Consider the following 25,062-nt stretch of genomic DNA (forward strand, 5'->3'; position numbering starts at 1 on the left):
GACCCTTAGGAAAAAGAAGAAAATTATATTCCAATAGATATATCATTCATGCATAATGATAAAAAATAAAATCAAATGTTCTTTTTTGTTACTGAGCACATTCAGTTCATTTGGGTTATTCACAGTAAGCATATGGAATTCCTTCTCTGTCAGATAATCAATTCATGAGGTACTACATATAATGACAAAATTATCTTTAGCTCCTGCCTTTGGAAGTAGCAGTTCATAAAAAGAGACACATAGCGAAATAAAATTATAGATTCAAGCATTTGTGGCAGGTAGATATTTCTCAGCTAGTATATATGCAATAACACTACTATAACCACAGTGTTAAAGGGCCCTTGGTGAGAGCACGTGACTTGGATCCAGAAGCCAACAAATAGTGTCTGGAATACAAAACAAAAGGTTCTCTTATAGGCAAGTTAGAGCATACAAGACATGAAAAATAAGCCTATCAAAAGCAATGTGTACATTTTTTAGAGCATACAAGACAAGCAAAATAAGCCCACAAAAAGCAATGTGTACAATTTGGTCTAAGCACACTGTGAGAGAAGAAACAAATAAGGTAGACCTGAGAGTTAAACACTGGTCTGTAAATCTGAGTTCAGTCTGCAGAAAAAAGGAGACATGGGAATATATTTTAAAGCAGGAATATTTCACACAAGTACATTTGGAATTTGAAAACTTATGCTGCAGTTCTGTTTTCATGGGATTCCTGAGAATGTGACTGAGAGGGTCTGTTTCTTGTGCTCTTTACCTTCTGTTTGTTGTTTTGTTCAGTTTTGATATGATAGTTTTGTTTTATCTTTATATTACATTATAATTATTCCCAAGATGCCTGTTTGTTTTCCAGGGAGAGAGAAGAAGGAAGTGGATTTGGATGGGAAGGGAAGTGGAGAGGAACTGGTGGTGTAGAGAAAGGGAAACCATAATCAAGATGTATTTTGTGAGAAAAAAATCTATTTTCAATAAAAGGAAAAAATGTAGAGCAGTTTCCAAAATTTAAGAGTAAGAAGACGGACGCTTGTAAAAATCCAGGGCAGCACCAAGGGAATAAATGAACAACCTAAAGAACTGACAATGTGAAATTGGGGCTAATTTATTATGAAGGAGTAAATAGAGGGAAGGCTGACTAGGAAAAATAATAAAATGGGAATCTAAAGGAAGAAAAGAACAGGATGTAGGAATATAGTTCAAGATTTGATACTTCCATTGGGATTTCTAGTTTTAGCTATTCAACAGAACATGGAATATACATAGTGAGACCTGTTGCAAAATTCTACCAACTAGAGATTTGCAAATGACATGCAAAAATAGATAATGATTACCATGTCTCAAGACATAGAAAATATTTAATTACTACTGAAATTCATCCTTCCTTACTGAAAATAAAGGCAACTCTTATTTAAATGTGATCATAATAATGATTTCATTTGAATTTGAATTAAGACAGAGCAAAACTGTTCAAAGTATACTGAATATTTGTGTGCTATATTCTGTACCAAAATATATTCTTGAAATTAAAATGCATAATTGCAAATGTGTTTTCTAAAGGTCAGAATTAACTAGAGTATACCACAAATTAAACACTCTAAATTAACTCAAGATCTAGAAACTCACAACATGAAACAGTAAACATTTCTGTTTTTATTGTGGTAGCTATCAGACTTGCAATACTCAGAGATATTTAGACACTGCCTAGTGGCATCTTGAAATTTCATGTTGGAAGACACATTTTGAAGAACAGATTTTCAAGAATATTTAGAGGGCACCTGTTTCCTCCCTTCTGCTGCTTCTGTTAGTTTCTGAGTATGATCAGCATTCACCCTGTGACTCTGTGACTCTGCTCCTAATGTTTTGTTTTCTCTAAGAAAAGGGTCATACAAGAATAGTTGCCTAGGAAACAGTTTATGAACATTAAATCACACAATGTTAAAAAATAGCAAAGTACTTGGGTCAATGCCAAGCTCATTGCATTAGCTTATGAAAGCAGTATATTTATCCTTCTTTCTGTTTTATGCATCCTTTAAGTAAGAACATATTTGCTATCATGAATTAGCAACTGAGAGGCTGAACATTATATCAGATGTGAAAGACTGTTCATAGATTGTTATAGATCATGAGGAATAATACATTTTTTACATGTCTTTTCTTCTGTCATCATTATTCTCAGCAACTTAGTATACATTTTTGCACATTAGTAAAATTCTGACTCTACTTAAAAAAACCATGAAAACATTTTCCAGGTGAACAAAATCATAAGCAGCCTCAGCATCAGGAGGCTAAATCTACTTTAGATTTGTAAGGTTGCCAAAGCACAATGAAATAATGTATGACTGTGGAATGTCAAGCTGCCCATTTTAGATATGTTGGAATTCTAGCTAGAATTCTGTGTGGTGAATGATGAGTTTCTATAAATACTCTATTGAGCCAAGGCTATGGAGTGGTGCCACTATGTGTGACGAATGAAGAACAGGAAGGGAGACTACATCACTTCAAACACTTGGAATTATGGTCCAAGTGGGAAAACAAATAGAACCTAGTATAGTTAATTCAGCCTCTGAAAAAGAAATAGACATCCTTGGGCAGAGTAAGGTAATCCAGCTGTAATATCCCCAAAATACTTGTGCAACTGTTAATGATGAGAAATATTTTAAACCAAAGCAGGTAAAATGCTTCCTCTGAATTTCTGAAAGATTTACTTCAATAATGACTGAATATGTCAATTGTATATACTTTTCTTTAATTAGTGTTTTTATTCTGATAGAAAAACATCTGCATTTGATAAAATATGAATTTGAACTTAATAACCCATAGGAGCAAATTGGTATTGTTGTTAGTTGTGGGGCATAGTTTTTATTCTTTTCTTAGAATACTAAAATGCTTTCCATATATCAATTAAAACCTTTCTACAAAAAAGTATTTAAGGTAGATGTTTGAATTCCATATGAAGAAATCTGAAGTGGAAGATTCTGACTTCATTCATGATGTATTCAGTAATAATAAAAGAAACTTCATACTCTGAGTTTTGGGTTATTGCTTTCATTTAGAGTATTGAGGTCTAAATATGCTTCAAAGGTAAGAGCAAGCAGAAGAAATAAAAATCACCCAAAAGATTAGAAAAATACAGATGGAGGTGGAAATTGATGTTTCCAAATTTCCACATCATGAAATTTAAGCTGAAGGAGGAAAAGTTGGCAAATGAATGGTAAGATCACTTTCTTTCCTGTTCACTCAAGAAGCAGTAACTGGGTTCTGGAGAGATAGCTCAGAGGTTCAGCAAACTGACTGCTCTTCCAGAGCATCTATGTTTAATTCCTAGCACCCAAATGAAGTCTCACAACTGTAACTTCAGGGGATCTGAAGTCCTTTCCTGGCCTCTGTTTGTATGCCCATACTACACATATGTGTGCAGATAAAACATACATATGCATAAAATAAAAATAATCACATATCTTAAAATATAAAATTGCTATAAAAAGCAACATGAAACCAGGGGCAATGGGCCTGATAGAACAGAAAGTAGGGAATAACCTTGAACTCATTGGCACAGGAGATGACTTTATGAATAGAACACCAATAGCACAGGCACTAAGATCAACAATTGATTAATGGAACCTAATGAAACTGAAAACCTTCTGCAAGGCAAAGAATACCATCAGTTGGACAAAGAAACAGCCTACAGAATAGGAAAAGAACCTTAGCAACTCCATATACAGTAGAGGGCTAATAGCTAAAATATATGAAGAACTCAGAAACTCAATATAAGAAAACAAAACAAACAAACAAAAAACAACTAATCCAATCAAAAATTGGTTACACAGAATTCACAATAAAAGAATTTCAAATAAACACTTAGAGAAATGTTTAACATCCTTAGTCATCAGGGAGATGAAAAATCAAAATCATTTTCAGATTCTATCTTATACCTGTCAGAATGGCTAGGAACAATAACACAAGAGATAACTCATGCTGGAGAGGATGTGGAGTAAGGGGAACTCTCTTCCATTCCTGGTGGGAATGAAAACTTGTATAGCCACTATGAAAATCAGTATAATGATTCCTCAGAAAGTTGGGAATTTATCTACTTCAAGACCCAGGAATACTACCACTCTTTTGTTTATATCTAAAGAACATTCCATCCTACCACAAGGAAACTTGCTCAACCATATTCATTGCAGCTTTATTCATAATATCCAGAAACTGGAAAAAAACAAGATGTCTCTCATCAGAGTATGGTTAAAGAAAATATGTTTCATTTATACAATGGAGTACTATTCAGCTGTTTAAAAATGACATCATGAAGTTTACAGGCTAATGAATACAATTAGAAAAAAACTCATACTGAGTGGGGTAATCCTGAGTCAGAAAGACAAATATGGTATGTAGTCACTTATAAGGGGATATTAACTGCTAAGTAAATGATAATCAAGCTGCAATCTGTAGACCCAGACAGGTAAGGCAAAATGTATGGGTTGAGAGGGGATGTAGCATCTCCCTGAGAGGAGAAGATAGAATAGATTTTACAGATAGAATAGGGGCAAGTGAGAATGGGGGTGGATCAGGTGAAGGATTATGGGGTCAAAGAACAGAGTACAGAGATGGTAGATGGAATCAGGGGGAAGCATTTGACAGTGTTGTGTTGAAACCTAGTGCAATAGAAATCTAGTACAAAATGTGCTAGAGCAATGGTAGCACAGAATTTGTTGGAGTAGCCAATCAATGCCTGGTTTGACTTAAGGCCTTCTCCATAAGAAGGAACCCATACCCAACGCTGTTTGGGTAACCAAGTACCAGAGACTAGATAGTTCAGAGACCTAGATAAAACCAAACACTACTGGTCTAAAAATCAATAATTTATTCCCTATGATAATATATTATACTCCTAGATGGATACCTTATATAGTCATCATTAGAGAGGCATTTTCTAGCAGCAGATAGGAACAAATCCAAAGACCCACAGCTATACATTACAAGAAGAGTGTCTAAATGGTATGCTTCCATCAAATTCTTCACCTCAGAGCTCAGGAAATCCCACAGAAGAGAAGGCAGAAAGAGCATAAGAGCCAGAGGGCATAGAGAATACCAGGAGAACAAGGCCCTCTGAATCAACTAAGCAAGGAAGAAATGATCTCACAGAGACTGAAGGAGAACACACAGGGCTACGTGAGTCTGCAGCAGTTCCTCTGCAAATATATTAAAGTTATTAGCTTGGTATTTTTGTGGGACTACTGACTGTGAGAACAAGTGGCTTTCTGACCCTTTTGCCTTCACTTTGGACTCTTTTTCTCCTGTTGGGTTGCTGTGTCTGATTTCCATATGATCGTTTTTGCTTCATCTTATGGTATATTATGTGGCTATGTTTTGCTGTTATTTCTTAGAAGCCTGTTCTTTTGTTTTGTTTTGTTTTTGTTTGTTTTCTGTTTGTTTATTTATTTTTTGTTTTTCTCTTACAACCAATTTTCTCCTCTCTCCCCTGTTCCAAGATCTTCCTTCCAGCCCCCACCCCCATCCACGCCTTCACTGTTTCTCTTTAGCTACAGACATCCTATGGATATCAGCAAACCATGGTATATCAGGTTGCAGTGCAAGCAGGATTCTCCTTTTTTCTTAAGGCTAGATGAATTAAACTGTAGGAACAATGGGTCTCAAAAGCAGGCAATATAGTGAGAGACAGCCCCTGCTCCCACTGTTAGGAGTCCCACAAGAAGTCTAAGCTACACAAATGTAGCATTTATGCAGAGGGTCTAGGTCAGTCCCAGCTCCCTGATTATTGGTTCAGTTTCTGTAAGTCCCTATGAGCCCAGGTTAGTTGGTTCTGTGGGTTTCCTTTTGGAGCCCTTGACATTACTAGGTCCTACAATCCTTCCTTCTTTTCTCCCTACTGATTCCCTGAGGTCAGTTTAATATTTGGCTGTGGGTCTCTTCATGTGTTTCTATCAGGTGCTGGGTGACACCTAACTGATGAGAGTTTGGCTGAGTATCAATCTGTGAGTATAGCACAATTTCATTACAGATGATTTCATTCACATTTTTTTTTTTTGTCATTACTCTTTAGACATTGCCTGTGGAGAGACCAGGAAAGGGGAATGAGAATAGAAACAGGAGGGATAAAGTAGAGAGAGAGAGTGCTGGGAAAGACAATTGGAATCTGGGGGCATCTCAGGGATGAGCTAGAAACCTAGTGCAATGGAATCTCCCAGGAATCTATGAGGGTGACTCTAGCTAAGACTCTAAGCAATAGAAGATATAGAGCCTGAGCTGACTGACCATCTTCTACAAGCAAGAATATCAACCTAGCCATAAACCCTTCAATGTACAATTTGTCCTGCCTATAAGATGAGCTGGGTAAAGATGGTGTAGAAATTGGGGGAGTGACTTGTCCAACTGGAAACTCATATCCTGAGAGGGAGCTCACCCCTGAGGGCTGGGACCCACAGGTGCAATACCCCAGAGAAGTCTTGTTTTTTGTTTGTTTGTTGTTTATTGTTTTTTGTTTTCTAATGAGAGAGAGGTAAGGAGTGGATCAGAGAAGAGGGGAGGTAGAGAGGGACTGGGAGGGAAACTGTAATCAGGATATATTGTATGAGAAAACACTCCATTATCAACTTAGAAATTTAAACAAACAAAAGCAATAATTGAGAATAAGTGTAAGCAACATATAAGACCTAGGGTGAACAACCCTGGTCAGGAGTGATAAGCAACAAAATGACATAAGTAAACCACAAATGGAGTAGTGATAAGTTCTAAGATATGTGTGGAAGTAGGGATAAGACTAGAACCTAGCCAGAAAGGGATATAAAAGATGAAGCCTCAGACCAGACCAACAGAGCTCGCCAGACCCTCGTGTGAGATGACTCTTCTCTGCCAGAGATGTGAGATCCTGTCCCCAGTGCAGATGTGGCTGACCAGGGGAAGGCTGACCCAAGATCCAGTGGCGAGTCTGGACCTGTGCCCCTGGAGAGGTACTCCTGCTTCCATTTGGAAGACGGGATAAATATTGCTTGTAATCTTACTGTGTGAATAAATGAGTGTTATACTTAGTCTGAATCAAGAGTGATTATTCCTCCCCCGTAACTGGGGTATGTGCTCGCTACAATAAGGAGACCTTGCTTTTTATCCTAGTATAAGCTCAAGGTTAGGATTGATTTATGAGATACTGTCCAGTGTTATTCTAACAACTTCAGTGTATCATGTTTTGTCAAGTTACAAGTCACTTTGATTTGTCACATTACAGAACAAGAATGTTGACACTCAGAAAAGTATTTCCCTTTATTAGAATTCCAAGCCCAGAGGCTTCTATAGTTTCCTCCTTTATGAACATCAGTCTTAAGTTCTTCATTACCAAGGGCAATTCCTTTCCTTCATTTTAATGTAAAACATTTGCTAAAAAGTTTGGAAGGTGCAGAAAATCTGGGCATCTAATATCCAGATTCTGGATTCACATCACTTTTTGATAAGATATAAAAATGAGCCACTTATATATTTGAATCAGGCACTTTTCAAGATATATACTCCAAGTCTACATCTGTGAAATCTGAATTTCATTGGCTTCAAAACTGACCATGTCAAATGCCAGTTTATAATACTGAAAGCAGAAAGAAATGACTACAAAATTTCTACTAAACTGTTACCATCAACTCAGGAAATAAAATTTGAAGATTATAGTAACAATTTGAATGGCTGATTTTGGAAGATTCTGCTATTGTATAGTTTCACTGTAGATATGAATTTTGTAGATAAAGGCCCCAGTTTCAAAACTTCAAGTCATTGTGAAAACATTCTGCATTCATTGGGTAAAGCCACAGAAATTTAAAAATAAATAAAGTAAATGCACAGAAATTTGATACTTAGAAATAGAAGTAGCTTTTCTAATTCTCAGGTGACAAGTCTGAAATTAGTAGAAAGATACTTACACTTACAATCTCCCAAATCATAACATACACATACATACACAAACCACACACACACATTCACACTCACACACAGACACACATGAATACACATATACGTACATGCAAACAAACACAAATACTTCACAATGCATACAAACACATCACACACATCTCAAATCACACACACACAGACATAGACCACACACACAGCCACAATACACACATATACACAGATATCCTATACACATACCATAAACACACATACACACTCATATACAGAGACATACAGCATACACAAATACACATACATGAAGACACCACAGAGACAACTCATACACAAAACACTACAGGTACCCCCACACTTTCCACACAAGCACACACACATATACCACACATACACAGTCACTTCACACACACACACACACACACACACACACACACACACACACACATACACTCACATACACATACACATATACCACACAGACACAGAGAGGGGAGGGAGGGAGAGAGAAAGAGAGAGAGAGAGAAAACCAAAGAATAGATACCAATATCTGTTTCTTCTCTCTCTTTTTTTTTTCAAGAAAGGCTTTCTCTGTGTAGCTCTGGGTGACCTGGAACTCACTCTGTAGACAAGGCTGGTTTGAACTCAGAGATTTACCTGCCTCTGGCTCCCAAGTGCTGAGATTACGGGAGTGGGCCACCTGTTTTACTTTCAATAACAGTTTAGTGATTAGATACTGCAGGAGAATCAAGCAACCTTGATCGAAAAGAAGCTAAATGTCACATAAGACATTATATATTGGAAGTGAAACAATCTTCATAAGACAGTCTTTTAAATCCAAAAGTTAAATCACTATCAGAGATAATCAAATTTGAGAGTACACTTACCTGTAACTTGTCCCTGGAAACATAGTAAAATGGTGTGTGTGTGTGTGTGTGTGTGTGTGTGTGTGTGTGTGTGTGTGTGTGTGTGAGAGAGAGAGAGAGAGAGAGAGAGAGAGAGAGAGAGAGAGAGAGAGAGAAATAGTCAAAGTTTAAAGCATTCCACACATTATCTACCTTTCTCTTTTGATTCCCATGATTTGGTTGTTTGAAAGTGAAGGCATTGTCTTTTTAAATGGAATGGAGGTTTTATATCTAATGTCCGTAATTATTCTTTTATAAAGTAAAAGTAAACATTAGACTTTTGTGTCTATTATTATGTATTAGAAGATAAGTAGGTCAATAAACATTTATTCACAATGCTTCCAAATTTCTTTCATATTTACTCTTAGTCCTTATATTATAATCATCTTTTAACTGTGGATTACTGGTCATTTCTAATGAATTTCAGGAAGTTCCTGACTCCTGTTTACAGGTTTTGTTTTGTTTTTTTTTCCAGAAAGAATAGTATAATTATTTTCTTCTAGATTTATTTGTATAGCTAAAGTTATTGAAGAAAATAACTTCCATTTTTTTGAGTCTCTTTACAGTGTATTAGCATCTAAATCTTAGCTTGGTTAAGAGAGTGAGGACTGTTGTTCCAAAAATTACACTTAAATGTACACACTGAATGTTCACTATGTGGTAGGTATGCAGTTTGGGGCATAAATCATCTCATTTAATTCTCATATATTTATGAGACTAGTTACATGAATTCACCAATGAGATTATGAAGCTACTCCATAGAGAAGCCAGCTCTCCCCTCATGAACTAATGAACAACACAGGCAAAGAGTAAACACAGGTAGACACTTCGCCAAACCTCTTTCAGACAGGAGGCCGTGCTGACCTCCATGCCTAATGGTGCCTTTATAAACCTATACTGTAAATGGATTTACTAATTCTATTAACTGCCTCCTCCCAAACATGGTACACGGTGCAGCCAAAAGTGCAAACTTAAGTGCTATCATCTCTATGGAACTTCCACTGAGAATGAGAGCATTGCTTTTGAATAAACCCATTCATTATCCTAGTGGCCATGTTGGATAACTTCTAATATTAAAAAGGATGCTGTATAATCTCCAATGCAAATTTAAGTAAATGTAGTTCAGCCAAATAATAAGTTAGTCTTAGAAAAGTAGAATAAAATTAGGCAACAATTCTCAAAAATTATGTTTGTGTGGCTACAACTTCATTCCCTTAAAAGTCTAAATAATTTAAGATACTTACTGTATATATTTCTTGAAAAATTTGTCCATTACGCCATAATTTCTCAAATAAGCATACTATCAAGACAACATGAAAAATACTCCTTCTAGTCTAATATAGTGCTCATGTTGATAATTCTCACACAAAGAAACAGGATGTAATAAATTTAAAACTAAATGTTTGAAAAGCACTCAAGTAAGTTCAGATAATTTATGCTGTGTTGAGTTTTGAAAAACGAAGTTCATATTCTTTTATTATGTGTTATCCTTTAAAGAACACTGCTAAATAGAAAAGATAAGTAACTAGTGTTACCATAACACCATTTGGTCAATCATTTACATATCCTTGAAAAGATACTCAAAAGAAATGAAAATGGTGTTTGGTTGCTTTGGTAACTGCTCCTACAAAGCAAGAACAAGAAAACAGTACCTACCCAACAGTGTCAAGACACAGGCCAGGATTGCTATCAGGGCCCCGGTGCTAAGGCCAGCAGGCAGAACATAGGCCTCTGCATTGCAGGTCTGTGCTACGCCATCAGCATCACAGTCACAGACACGGATGGTAAGTGTGTTGGTACTGCTTAGTGAAGGAGATCCACTGTCCACAATGAAAATTGGCAGATAGTAAACTGACTGTTCCTGTCTGCGGAAGCCATTTCTCCTGGTCAGTATTGAAGCTGTGTTGTCTAGGATGAAGAACAAAAACATATAAGAAGCCTTCTGATGAACTTTATCTCGCCAAACTTAAAGTCATTCTTTTTCTTTTGCTCCTTAATTGTAAAACAGGTGTGGCATATTTTTTTTCAGCATCCCACAATAAATCTTTTTAGACAGAGAAGCATATCTTCTATGGAATACATCTTAAAATATTTCTGTCCTTGAAAGATAGCAAACAAACAGTCATAATGTAAAATTACATGTTTTATTAAATGGAATTGTTGTATTTTTGCAAACCTAAAATTTCAAACCATATACTTTTAGAGTGATTGGTAAAAGTCACCAGTTAGTAGACGCTCTTTTTGCATCATTTCAAATCCATCCCTTGTTTGACAGGTTTCGAGATCAATAAAGAAAAAGTATAATAGGATACCATAGTTTTATTTAATTGATTATGTAGTCAAGCATCTTTGAACTAGGGCATATGCTCTGTGAAACAAGCCAGGACACTTCCTATGTTCACATCATGGTTTACTGGCACAGACTAACTAAGATGTTTTGATTTCATTAGTTGATGTAATCTTATGGGACTACCATCACAGACATGGTCCATCAATAACTGAAAAAAAAACAGTAAGCAGCACGTTGTTAAACACAGATATTCACAAAGGGAATTATTGAATAAGTTTTATAAATCATTACTATTCACACTTTCTAAAGCAACATAATTTAAAATGTTTTATTAATAGCACAGAATTTAATTTATATTTAATATTCTATCTGACCTAATAATGTTACAGTAACTATGGTTTGAAAGGTGATTAATATGTATATATAACAACAATTTATATTACCAAAATAAATTTAATTTGAGAGTATTTCTCTATATATTTTCTTTTAATAAGCTAATTAGAATTTATAGGGATCTACAAATTGAAAATAACTAGTAGGAGAAAAGTAAAGAAAAGAAGTCAGGGACATACTGTCATTCAGTATGTAAATCACTAATAGTTTAAAACTTTCTTATCTAATATTGACATGAAAAATTCAAGAAAACTTTAAAGAAAGCAAACTGACATCATTTCTTTCTTAAGCAGCACAAAGCAAAAAGTTTATAACCAACATTAAGCAAATAATTTACTGTGATTTTAGATTACAAAAAATAAAAAAATAAGTGTCATTTTGTATTTTGCCTGTTTTCATATATGCAGATTTTGGAATGTTACTAAAATCTTACTATTTGAAAATATTTAATCGTACAATATGGATTTGCAAAATTCATTAGGTGATTAATTAATTAATCATGTAATTGTCTAGGAATATTCCAATATTCCTTATGATTCTGTATACTTAATAATACACAGGTTGATGATTTGATTCACACCGATGTTGATATTAACCATCATTATGAATTTAGAGAATATATTCATATAAGTTGTTTATTGGTAGTCTAACATGACTGATATAAAAATATTTCACACATAGACAGAGAATCATGTACACAGACACAATACACACACACACACACACACACACACACACACACACACACACACACATACACACACACACACACACACCAGTGAGAAGGACAGGTCAAATGCTCAGCATATAAAATGAATGCTATGATCAAGAAAAAGTTGTAGAATGCATGATGCTCTGTATTGCTCCCCAAATGTGGAAGACAACATGAATGATTTTTTACCTATTCTTTTGATGCCCTTCTAGGCATAGCCTGGGGAATTTTGGGCTCATTATATATGACATAGGGACATTTCCAGCTATGTGGCAGTATGGATGCTTCATAAAACCAGATATTTTCTTTTGCATTCAGTACAGAAATCTTGATGCTATTGGACTGTGGCACATGAGGGATATATTCACCGTCTTCTTGTGAAGGTCATATATTCCCTGGCTTACATCTTTCTCAATGACTCCAAGAATTCAGAAGAAACCTTTCCAACAATGATTAAGTCAGAGAGTTTGGAATTACACACCCAGAGAATTCTCTTCTTTTATATTACTAATGGGACAATAGAGTGTTCTCATTAGGTCACCAATGGGATCAGGAAAAAAAAAAGTATTACTTTCAGATTAAATTTTCCTGGCCAAGATCATAGTTTTTTCACTAAAGCTATAGCCTGAGGCAAAAGACTTTGTAAATTTCAACTGAAAGCATGTCTGTTCTGGTAAGCCATTTTGATTCTTTATTTTAAAACTAAAACTTGAATCACATGAAAATCTGTAGAATATGTAAGTAAATTCTAATGCTTTCTTTAGAAGGTCTTATAGTTATTAATATGTATTAAGCAAAACAGGAATCTGCTTACAGGTTCTTGTAAAGTTCCCCTACAATTACACTTATGACTTGGTAGGAGTAGCTAACTAAAAAGCAAGGAAATTAAGTTTGACATGAGCAGGAATATTTTTTATTATTTACCATTTTACCTTAGTTTATAATGATTTTTATTATTAGAATTTTCACATATAACATTTATTTTCATGTAAAAATAAAATGATGTTATTATTGATAATACATGTGAATGTTGATTTAAGATGAAATGAATATAATCCAGTTATTTCCTAAAGTCTCAAGTAGTGTTAAAATAGTCCTTACTAAGGTCCTTAACAGGTATTTAATTTTTGAATCATTTAACTAAAGAGCATGTGTTTAATGGGAGCCAAGCATTCAGGAGACAGACAAGAGAAATACACCTAACTTTTTGCATTTGGCTTTATGCCTAAAATGATTTAAACAGTGGCTTTTCCTCTATGACAGCAAATTCATGGATAAAAATTACTCAGAAAGCACAATGCCTTTTAATTACTGTCCTTGTTGTTTTCCCCCATAATAAGCATCCCGAAGGGAGAAATGGGGTTTATTTAGGTGCCTGTGCTTGCAAAGGCAGAGCTTCCTTACCTTTGTTATCTTTCAATGAAAAGTTGTGGTTATTTGTTGCATCTGTTGTTAAGCTGAAGTAAAACTGGTGTCCATTAGATGGCTCATCTTTATCTACAGCACTGATTTTCTGGATAACCTAGAGAGAATGTAAAAGAGAAAGCCTACTGGTGCAGTCTGCTGAGATTCTTACCTACAGTAGGACACAATGATTTTTATACCTCATTGTAAATGTCATTCACAGGAATGAGTTCAGGGAATGGATCAGGTGTACAAACTTGAACTCAATCTAAAATAGGCTTTGGAAAACAAATCATGTCCTTTTCCTGTTTTGTTTTGTCTTTTTGAGACAGGGTTTCTCTGTGTAGTTTTGATACCTGTCCTGGAGCTCGCTCTATAGACCAGGCTGGCCTTGAACTCACCGAGATCCACCTTTCTCTGCCTCCCAAGTGCTAGGATTAAAGGCGTGCACCACCAGCACCTGGCATAAATCATGTTCTTTTCAAAGTGCATGTTTAAAATTTCTTTTGTGAGCCTCAGAAACAAGCTGCAACAATTAATTAGACATACCAGTCATCACACAACTCTAAGCAACATGAATGGACAAGCCAAAGCCACTTTGAACTACACTTAATTCTTAGAAGTCAAGGTATTTAAATTTTGCTATGTAATGTAATGTGGGAAACAGCCCAATCAAGCTTTTATTTCTTCTTAAAGGAATCCAAGCCTTTAAACAGGGCTTTTAACAATGTTTATCTTCTCTTACTGAGGAATTTTCATCACCCAATTAAACTAGAATTTGAAAGTTCTTTTAAAATTAGTTTGTGCTACACATCAACGTGCTAGCTTTGCTGGAACAAGCAGATTATCTTAAAATTGGGAGGTTTCAGCGACACCACTGCTGGATGCTTCTAAAGAAATTCCAAACAAAAAAAGAGGTTGATTCAAACTTCTCACCTGCCCAGGCTGAGCATTTTCACAGACAGTGGTTTCATAGTCCATGGCAAACTCGGGTGCATTGTCATTAATGTCCAGTATAGTGATGGCCACATAGCCTCTCCCAACCTGAGATGGATTCTCTGGTAGATAAGAAAATATTTTCTAACTGATTTAGAATGTTCACCACACTCTTACTATTTATTCAATAAACATGAAAATCAATCAAAAATTTGAAAATTCCTTTTCTAAAGTATAATCTCAAATGAAAAACATACTTATAATACTATCTAAACAGAACCACAGATAATCTGACCCATATATTCTCATTAATTTAAACATGTATATATTAAAAAATATCTTTTATGTTTGTATATAGTGCATAATTGTATCTATATTTATGCATTCCATATTCATATATAGATACATGTATGTATCTATATATGCATGTATGTCTAGTCCCTGATAAAAAAATGTGCTAAATAAGGAATAATGAACCATGAAATTCAACTCAATGATGTCTCAGCTTGTATTTATGTCAGTATTAGCATATTATATATACATGCATTTTCTATATATTTTATAAAATACTGTACATTTTAGTAACATGGATATAATTATACTTTCTCTTAAATTATTTCCATTGGTTCAATATTAGAACATCATATCTATGTGTATTGGTAGAGTTCAAATAAATTCCTAGGAGGATAAAGGCAATATCTAGGATGTAAATGAAAGCCAGGTTCGGAAGGCAATTCACAACTATCAGGTTTTGCATTTCTATATTTTGAATTAACTATGTAAATATCAGCACAGTGAGCCAGTAAATCTATAAATATTTTACAGTTTAGTGATTTAGGACTTTCTGGGGTTTGTCTAACTTAATCAAGCAACTATTACAACTTAAACTGAACTCATCTCATAAGAACCCATTCTCTATTTTCACCTTGCTTAATTGTAATGTCATTTTAAACCTTTGAACTTACGACTCTCCATTGCAAGGACTGTAATGTTATGAACAGCATTTGTCTCTCGATCCAATGATTTAGCAGTAGTGATAACCCCACTGTTGGCATCGATATTGAAATATCTCTCCAAGTCTGTGTTTCTGTCAATTGAATATCTAGTTGAAAATTAAAAAAAATATTTCACATTCATGTTTGGTTAGAATATTCTTATTTTTCATTGATTTCTTAGATGACCACTATCATGCAAATGCCAATAATATATGTCATGTTTAAAACTCCTTCTGTTTAGCAACATGCCCATAGGTTATGTGTGAAGGTTTTGAAATGATCATTATTAAATACATTACTTCAATATGGCTTTAAACATTCCATTCCATCTCGACATGTATCGCTATTACTATTTACAATTGATCCTAGCACCAGTCCTATATGTAGGTACCTGTAAAATCTTTTAGTTTTATAGGCCTATAACCTTTTGTTTTGATAACATCAATCTTAACAAGTTTTTTGTTTGTTTGTTTGTTTGTTTGTTTGTTTTCCTTTTTTTTTTTTTTTACTGGAATCATTTCTCAAAAATCTTAACTGGCTTTCCAAAAACATGAAAGAAAGCTGAACACCTAAAATCAAATGTTATTTTAGGTTGTAAAATTCCAAACTTAGAATATCATTGTTTATTTGTGTCTCACCTAACTTTGCCCACAGTACAGCATTTTAATTATTGTACCTGCAGGTCCTGAAATTTGATAAAGATTTTCAAATCTTTAATCATACTTTTCAGACTTATTTAAACATTTGAAGTCCTTTATATTTTATATAAATTTTATATTATATAAACAACACACAGACAGACACAGACACAGGCACACACACACACACACACACACACACACACACATATATATATATATATGAAGCATGACTGTTGGAAATTCATTAATCCAATGAATTAACTTGTAAATAACTGACAATTTTACTTCTTAGTATGTTGAGCCATTTAAATGGTGAATACTGTTTTTATAACTGGCCAGATTTCTGTCCTGTGGATTATGCTCAGTGTTAATAAAGTCAATTGGTTGGCAGCCAGGTAGGATGTATGGGTGAGACAAACAAACTAAGGAAGGGAAGAGAAGTGTGGAGTGAGAGAGATGCCAGTCAACCAGTGAGAAAGCAAAATGTGTGAAAAATGAGGTAACAAGCCACAAACCACATCGCAAAGCATAGATAAGAAATTTGGGTTAATTTACATGTAAGACCCAGTCCGTAATAAGCCTGAGCTACCAGCAAAATATTTATAATTAATATAAGCCTCTGCATGGTAATTTGGTAAGCAGCTATTGGGTATTTGGGAGTTGCTGGCAGGACAGAAACTTCAACTTACTTGTGGTGAACCTCAAGGCCACTGGCTGAGATACAACAGTCAAGATTTGACCATTCTTCTAAATTTTCTCAGGGTTCCCCATTAGATTTCCAGCACCCTCAATCTGCAGGAAGTAGTTTAGAGAACAATGCCCAAATTCCCAAAATATTGTTTGTGAATATTTGTTTTTATTTAAGGGGGGGTTCATTAAAAATTATTAGTGATCATAGTCAATCTTTTTCTAAAAAAAGTGGGGATAGGCATGATAGAATCAAAAGGTAGATTATCACTTTCAAATAATTTACATTGGCATGGATTCTAATATAGTGATACAAATTCAAAGTTATTTTTGTTATACTGTATATATGTTTTATTTCAAAGATATTTTTGTATATTCATAAAATGCAAAATTATTTTTGTTATACTCTATATATTTCTATTTATGTTTAGGATGTTTTTGTCATATTGCATTATACATTTGTACCCCAGTTAAGATATTTTTGTATATTGTCCCTATTTCAAGGTTACTGTCCTTACACTGTATATCTGTTTCTATTTTGCATAAGATATTACCTCCACAGCTTGTTTATTTTTATAATATGAAACTTAGTCCTTAAGGTATACAGGTTCATAAGAATTACAGGTTAGTAGTCAGTCACTCTATCTTGTCAAACTTACAGTCATTTTATTAAGGATTTCTAGGAGTGCAGAGATATGTCCTAAACAGACAGGCAATCTTAAAATACTTCAAATATCTACAGAATATGGCATTTAAATATTTTAATAGCTTAGAATTCTTTTGAAATGAGACACTCTGCTCCTGGCAGCACTGTTCTACTCCCAAGAGGATGTATTCCTTTTAGAAAAACTGGCATACTGTGCAAGAAACTGCCCTTATCTTGACTGCTGACAGTAAGCACACTGTCCAATCTGGACAAGCAGGGCACAAAGAAAAGCAACTGCTGAAATTTGCCAAGACAGGGAAGGACATTCCTTCAAATTTTTCTGCTTATAAAAAAGGTCTGTCAGATATTCTAAGTCTATAAGCCAAAGTTGGATGCCCCAACGTTACAGAGAAACTTTGGGTGAGTGTCTAGGCAGCCAGATGTCTCTGTCATTTCTAGAGTTTTGGAAGTCGCTTGCAATCCACTTCCTGGCTACTAAGGTAATATTATATCCTTCTGGGGTCTTTGATGAAGTTAAAGACTAGATATAGTTTTTCTTAGTTATTATAAAAATTAAGTAAGATATGAAATTTTAGATTCATAAAGACAGGATAGATAACAGAGCATTTTCTTTAATTTTGCAAAATACAAAGAGCTAGATATTGTAACTCTAATTCTTTTTTTCCCCCCTTTGGTTTTTCGAGACACGGTTTTTCTGTTAATCTTTGTGCCTTTCCTGGAACTCACTCTGTAGCCCATGCTGGCTTTGAACTCACAGAGATTTGCCTGCTTCTGCCTCCCAAGTACTGAGATTAAAGGTGGGTGCCACGACTCTAATTCTTGCTTGATAGCTATTTTGCTATATGTAATTTTAGTATGTTAAAGTTAAAACCTTCTTTTTTGATTAAACAAAAGGGGGAAATGATTTAGATTATGCTTATTGCTAGTAATGAAGCTGATTGGCTTGTAGCCAGCAGAAAGCATGGGCAGGGCAACCAAAATAAGAATGGAAGAAAAAGGCAGAGTGAATGAGATGCCAGCCAGCCAAGGAGAAGGCAAGACATGTGAAAAATGAGGTAACAAGTCACAAACCTCATAGCAAGACACAGATAAAAAATAGGGGTTAAGAGCTAGTCAGTAATAAGCCTGAGCTACTGGCTGAGTATTTATAATTAATATATGTCTCTGTATGGTAATTTGGGAAGCAGCTGCTGGGTATTTGGAAGTTGCTGGAAGGACAGAAACTTCCACCTACTATACTGTGATATTTTCCATCACTAACATTTCTTTCTACCTATCTAGAAATTCTATATAGGCTTGGCTAGACATAAATATGTATTTATATTTTAGAATTATTGTAAATTTCAAGTTTCTTTATTTATTTGGTTGATTCAGGCTAAGATATAAATGTAGAATTTGCTTATAGAGTCAATATACTTGATCATAGTTAAAGTGTTTACAATTCTAGGAGAGTTTATTCATTGGGGATTTCCTACCATCACATAGTAATTTTCAATTAATACCAACAGCATGCTCCTTCCTTGCTAGCACATATGGGCTTTCTTTCTTTTTCATGCTTTACTGAACTAGCAAGCATGTCTCACATATTAAATATAACTTAACTTATTTATATGCATTTTAATTAAAACATAGCTTCTTTGATTATCATTATTAAACACACAAGCAAATATAAAATCCAATGTGCTTAGTCAATATTGTTGCTTGTGTGTATATGGTTTCAATATCAGGGCTTGAACAATGATAATATCAACAGACATGTTAGTGTATAAGGGATAAAGTCTCATGGTATTCCACCCTAGAGAAAGAACTATAGTCAACTGATAACTGAAGAGAAGAAGAGTTGGCCTCCCACCGGGGTGAGGACCATGATTAATTATTGGACTCTCATTTTTACTCTTTCATTTTTTGAGACACAGGTTTTAGCAAGGCATGGGCCAGAACTCAGTTAGAATTCTGTTTGGTCTTAAATTTTATTCAATCCTACTGCCTCTGCTGGGACTATAGGTACAAGCCACAATGCCCAGCTTTTTTATTATTTTTTTCAATTACAGGTATAAGTGTTAACTCATTTATCATCTACTATAATATTAGCTCTAAGTTTAGATGCTCCTATTTGGATAAAAGCATTACATTTTTAACTACCATTGGTTTCTTTACAATCAGAAGTAAATGACAAATTTCCCTTAACATGTTTATCAACAGTTGATATGATAATGTGATTCTCTTTGTATATTAACATAGAATACTGTGTGTTGAAGAACTTTTAAAGGTTTCTGAAACCTTACCTTTTGGGGTGAATTTTATGGTAACTTGGTGAAATATTATTTTACATTGATGAAAATTTTCAATTATTTAGTTGAAAATAGTTTCATGTGGATTTTCTTTTATTATATTTACCTACATTTGTGAGTAGACTGCTGAATTGTAGGTCCTGCATCTACTACTTCAGCCCTTCGTCAGTGTTAATAGTTCTTCCTAGTATTCAAATAACAAGCTTCTAGGTGGTGGTAGTGCATGCCTTTAATCGCAACACTTGGGAGGCAGAGCCAGGTGGATCTCTGTGAGTTCGAGGCCAGCCTGGTCTACAAACCGAGATCCAGGACAGGCACAAAAACACCAGAGAAACCCTGTCTTGAAAAAACAAACAAACAAAAAACAAAAAACAAGCTTCTGATTCACTGATTTCTATATTTCATTAATGTTCAAGTATATTTGTTTAATGTTCTCTTACCTTCATCACAACATTTAAATACCATGTTTTGATTGTTAAAAAGTGTTTTTTGAAAATTTAATGCACACCAAATTATTGTACAGGCAAAATAATGATAAACTAGTCAAAATTTGGGAGACACTATAAAGAATAATGGTCCTTATTAAAAGACCCTACAGTTTGCTTTCTAGAAACTTCAATAACTGCTTCCTACCCAAAATTTACAGCTGCATTCTGTGTGACAAGATTGGCTCCATTTCTTAGGAACAGGATTATTTATGTACATATATATTTGTTCTTCATGTATAAACATATAGAAACATGCCATGTGGTGGTGGTGCACGTCTATAATCCCAGCATTTGAGAGGCAGAGCCAGTCGGGTTTCTGTGAGTTCGAGGCCAGCCTGGTCTACAGAGCGAGATCCAGGACAGGCACAAAATCTACACAGAGAAACCCTGTCTAGAAAACTCTCCCCCCCAAAAATATTGAGAAACTGAAATACACCAACATGTATAGACATACTACAAATAATATGCACACATACCTTATCCAACAGCAACAAGATAATTGATATCAATTATGTTAAGGTGATTATAACAACATTCATGCAATCAAGTGAAGCAATATTATAAATACTGCTCATTCAGTTTCTTAGCCCTATAGCCTAATCAAAAGATATGTCAGCACATTCTTAAAATTTTGCATGCTAATGAGTATGTGATATACTTCAGTGTGTACATGCATGTATGTACATAAATGTGGATACAGAATTTGACACAGAGTGTCTTCTTCAATCACATTTCTCTTTATTTTTTGAGGCAGACCTGTAGCTTAACATGGGGCTCACCAGTTCCTCTCATCTAGATAAACAGTTGTTCCAGGGATCCATAGTCTCTAAAATTAAAGGTGAATAATTATTCCCACTTTGCTTTTTCTCTTTTCATGTAGATTCTGGGAATCTGGACTTCAGTCTTCCATATTTCATGGCAAGCACTTTATCCACTGAGCTATTTATTCAGCCCTATCAGAATATTTTTGATAAAATAGATTTATAGAATTTTCTGATAAATTACATTATACATAGTGAATAGTTTGGTAAAGACATTTTCATTCAAGTATATTGTGAACTTTGGCTTGTAAATTAATAAAAGAAGAATGGATGTATTTATTTAATTCCTCATTGATTTAAAGCTAATGACTAAATATTTGCCTCCATTCTTTATAGTCTCAATGATTCTAGAATTAGATTAAAGGGAATATAAGAGGTCATTTTTATGATGTTTTCAGACAGTATTCATTTCAAGAATTGAAAATAATTGAGGATCTTGAAGTTAGTAGGAAACTAAAGATTCAATTATTCAAAAGTTATCATTCTCAATTATGAACTCTATTGATTTAATTTAATGTGTATCTAAGCAGCTATGATCTGTAGATGGATCTGTAATGCTGATATGTATGTGTATAAGTGTGTGGGTAATGTGTATAAATGATTTAAATCTCCTTGTTTCTTTTTGTTATTCAGTCATACATTAGGTAACTATTTTAGCACATTCAACTGACACTCCTTTTCTGGAAACCACACATAAAGAAGTAATAGCATTAATTATAAATAGAGGAATAAAGTATGTTTATTTGGTAGTGTTAAATAGAGAAAGTAAAGCTATGGAGAAAAAACTATGTATTATCTCAAGAAGAGATGGGCGACTAACAATGCACCCTAGTAGACAAATATATTGTCCAGGGAATTCTGCACTCTTTATGTTCCTTAACAAAAAGATTGCAACAACCAAATACAAAAATAGTATGTTATTCTTTATCTACTCATTAGACACAAGTCCTTATGGACATACCAATAAATTGCAGATGAATTATAAACCAAAAATCCAATTAATTTGTGAAAATACAAGTTGAAATTTAACCCTTTAAATAAAAAAATCAAAGAAAGTGAGTGTTTTTTTTTTTTTTTTTTTTTTAGCATGGGAAGTGTGATTTTTCTTCACCTTATAGTATAGAAAGGTAGACTGAACAAAATGTAAAGGAGGAGAAAGGAGGAGCCTCAGAGAAGCTTGGAGTGGCACATTGTCTGCAACTGTGCCAGTTAATTATTGTCACCCGACACAAACTAGAGTCAACTGTATAGTGATGATGTTAATTGAGGAAGTATATCCATCATACATGCTTTTGGGCATGACTGTGGGGCATTTTATTAATTGCTATATGTAAGCCACTGTGGGAGGTCCCATCCCTAAACTGACGGGCCTGTGCTGTATAAGAAAGTAGCTGAGCAAGACTGTGGAAGCACAATAGGAAGTAAGTAGTTTCCCTTTCTCTATTTTCATTTTGCCTCTGGGTTCTTGACTTAAGTTCCTGTCCTACCTTCCCTCAATGATAGACTTAAACCTATAATTCAAATAAGTAATTCCTTCCCCAAAATGAATTTGGGCCAATTTTTTATCATAACAACAGAGAGTCAAACTTGGTGTCGCAGAACTGCCAGGTTAATTTAAGGCAAAATGAGAAGTGAGAGGAAAGTTGGTTTCTTGGTCATGCGCCACCTATCAGTGCAGTTTCTGATGCTGCTAGTATGAGGCGCAGAATGACTGTTCTAGCTTCTTCCGAATAGCAGCTTGATTACTAGGCTTCCATCAGTGAATGCTGGAGAGACTGGTTTCAGAGATGACTCACATGTTATTAAACAGCCTGGTTACCCTGCTTCCAGTGGGGTATGCTGGAGTGACTGGCTTTCGAGATGACTTACATGTTATTGTAGCAAAGACACTTAAGCTGCCCTGTCCTTTTACAGATATGTATCTATCAATATATCCAAATATCTACTCCCAAATTGTTTCAGAGACTTTGTAGAGGGCCATATAAAGCTTCTATTATTCTTACACAATATATTCTAAAAAACATCCATCAGCCAATCCACCACAAAAACCCGAACAAAACAAAGAATATTTACCTTGTATGTTACTGTTCTCATTTTCAGAATACACTGAATATTTAAAACATAGGCTACCATTTTCCCTGATTTTCATTGATACATGTAGGAGAGGCTTCTATTTGAGCATCTAAATTCTATTCACATGAATTATTCCTAATTTCACTTTGCTTTCATTAGAGAACATGATGTGTTCATAAAAATGTGCAATTGTTAACTTTCTTTGCAAATGTTTAGATGTTGTAGTACCTAGCATTTGGGTATAATGATGCATATAATATAAATTTTTATATAGATCACACTAATCTGAGGCCCAGAACACTCTAATTCTGTGACCAAGCCACGTTTATATGCTATCTAAAAATTATAGTGATAATAATAATGATATTTATACAGATTTACTGAGAAAATCCTTCACAATAAACCAATGAGTGTTGTATATAATGATAGAAGACACTCTGAGCCCTCACTTACCTCTTCTGCTATCAGTAACTCAATATCCCCTTTGGTGATTTAAACCTTCTCAAACTTACATATTTTAACAGTACAATCAAAGTACCCAGAACATTCTGGTTTGGTGACAGCACATATATCAAGAAACGACAAAATGTTCTTCAAGATATCTGAATCTTAAGCAGAAGAGATGTAAACAGACTCATCCTTGTTGTTGTATCTAGAGAGTATTCATCATTGCTAATCAATTTTTTTTAAGCAGGGAATCTTAATCTTTTATCTCATAAACTAGAATTTCATAATTTTACTCTCTGTGACGTTTGTTAATTTGTTCCATAGGTTCCTTTTTTTTTTTTTTTTGCCCTCCAAGTTAGTCATTTATTTTCTATTGATTACAAGTAAAGCATGTTAGCAAAACAATAGAAGATAAACCAGAGTGAGCTCTGGAAACTTTCAAACTCATGTACAACTCCACTTCACACACACACACAAACACAAACAAAAAATGTAGATTTTTGTGTTCTTCAACTAATCTGATGCTTTAATTGGCATTTTAGAAATGAGAAATACTGGTGAGGGACAAGTATGGCATCATATAATTTTTAACAAATTCATTTTATCTATAGCATTGAATAAAGCTAATTCAGAAGGTCTAGGCAAAGAATTTAATTCTGGGACAATATCTTACAAAATTAAAAAAATTGGTTCTACTAAATTAGTCATTTTCTGCTTTACATGATTTTTAAATTATATCTGCATAGAAAAAACACTACTCTAACAAAACACTTTGTTGGTTTCTAATGTACCAGGATGTACATTTTTTAAAGCATTTTTAGTAGCAATTATGTTAAAATGAACGACAGTTTCAAATGGAACATACTCCTAATTTCCTCACCAAACTGGTTCCTGCTACTTTTCAGATTACCCATCTGCACTGGTAATACTACTTCTGTGTAGCACTAGTTCCCTTTGTGCAGTATAAAAATGAAAAATTCATAAATTATATAGAATAATGCTCACAGATATATGAATGCATATAAGCTACTTAAAATCACACATTAAATTATTCAAACATCCCAAATGTGTTCACGCTAGCCATACTATATCGTGGTATTTCTGACATCTTATCTTTTGTCTGAGAAGATGAAACACAAGGAATGTTAACGTCTGTAGTGAATACAGTCCAAGCATACTGTAACATTGACATATAATTTTTGACAGAAATAGTAAGAAATTATGAAAACATTGCTTAATATTTTTTATGCAGCCATCTTCACAATGAATCTTATTTGTACTAATATACTTCAACACATAGCTATTTTTAGCATTCTGTCTTTCAGTTTGTTCTGGTCCTTTAGTAATCAATCTTCTCATAATTTAGCACCAGGTTCTTAGAATATAACTAAATGAAACACCATCATTCTCTAC

The 25,062-nt window shown here is 34.4% G+C and overlaps 1 protein-coding gene across 13 annotated transcripts in view; it reads right to left on the minus strand.

The window, feature by feature from the left end:
• Positions 1–25,062, minus strand: part of Cdh7 (cadherin 7) — a 133,717-nt gene that overhangs the window by 13,853 nt on the left and 94,802 nt on the right. For all 13 annotated transcript variants that reach the window (XM_036202906.1, XM_036202901.1, XM_036202900.1 and 10 more), the window contains 4 exons: positions 15,505–15,641; positions 14,540–14,661; positions 13,604–13,721; positions 10,461–10,712 (listed from right to left, as the gene is read on the minus strand). In XM_036202906.1, coding sequence (XP_036058799.1) covers positions 10,461–10,712; positions 13,604–13,721; positions 14,540–14,661; positions 15,505–15,641 — 629 coding nt within the window. The remainder of the gene's footprint in view (positions 1–10,460; positions 10,713–13,603; positions 13,722–14,539; positions 14,662–15,504; positions 15,642–25,062) is intronic.

This window comes from Onychomys torridus, chromosome 11 (assembly GCF_903995425.1).
Source record: "Onychomys torridus chromosome 11, mOncTor1.1, whole genome shotgun sequence".
Taxonomy (NCBI): domain Eukaryota; kingdom Metazoa; phylum Chordata; class Mammalia; order Rodentia; family Cricetidae; genus Onychomys; species Onychomys torridus.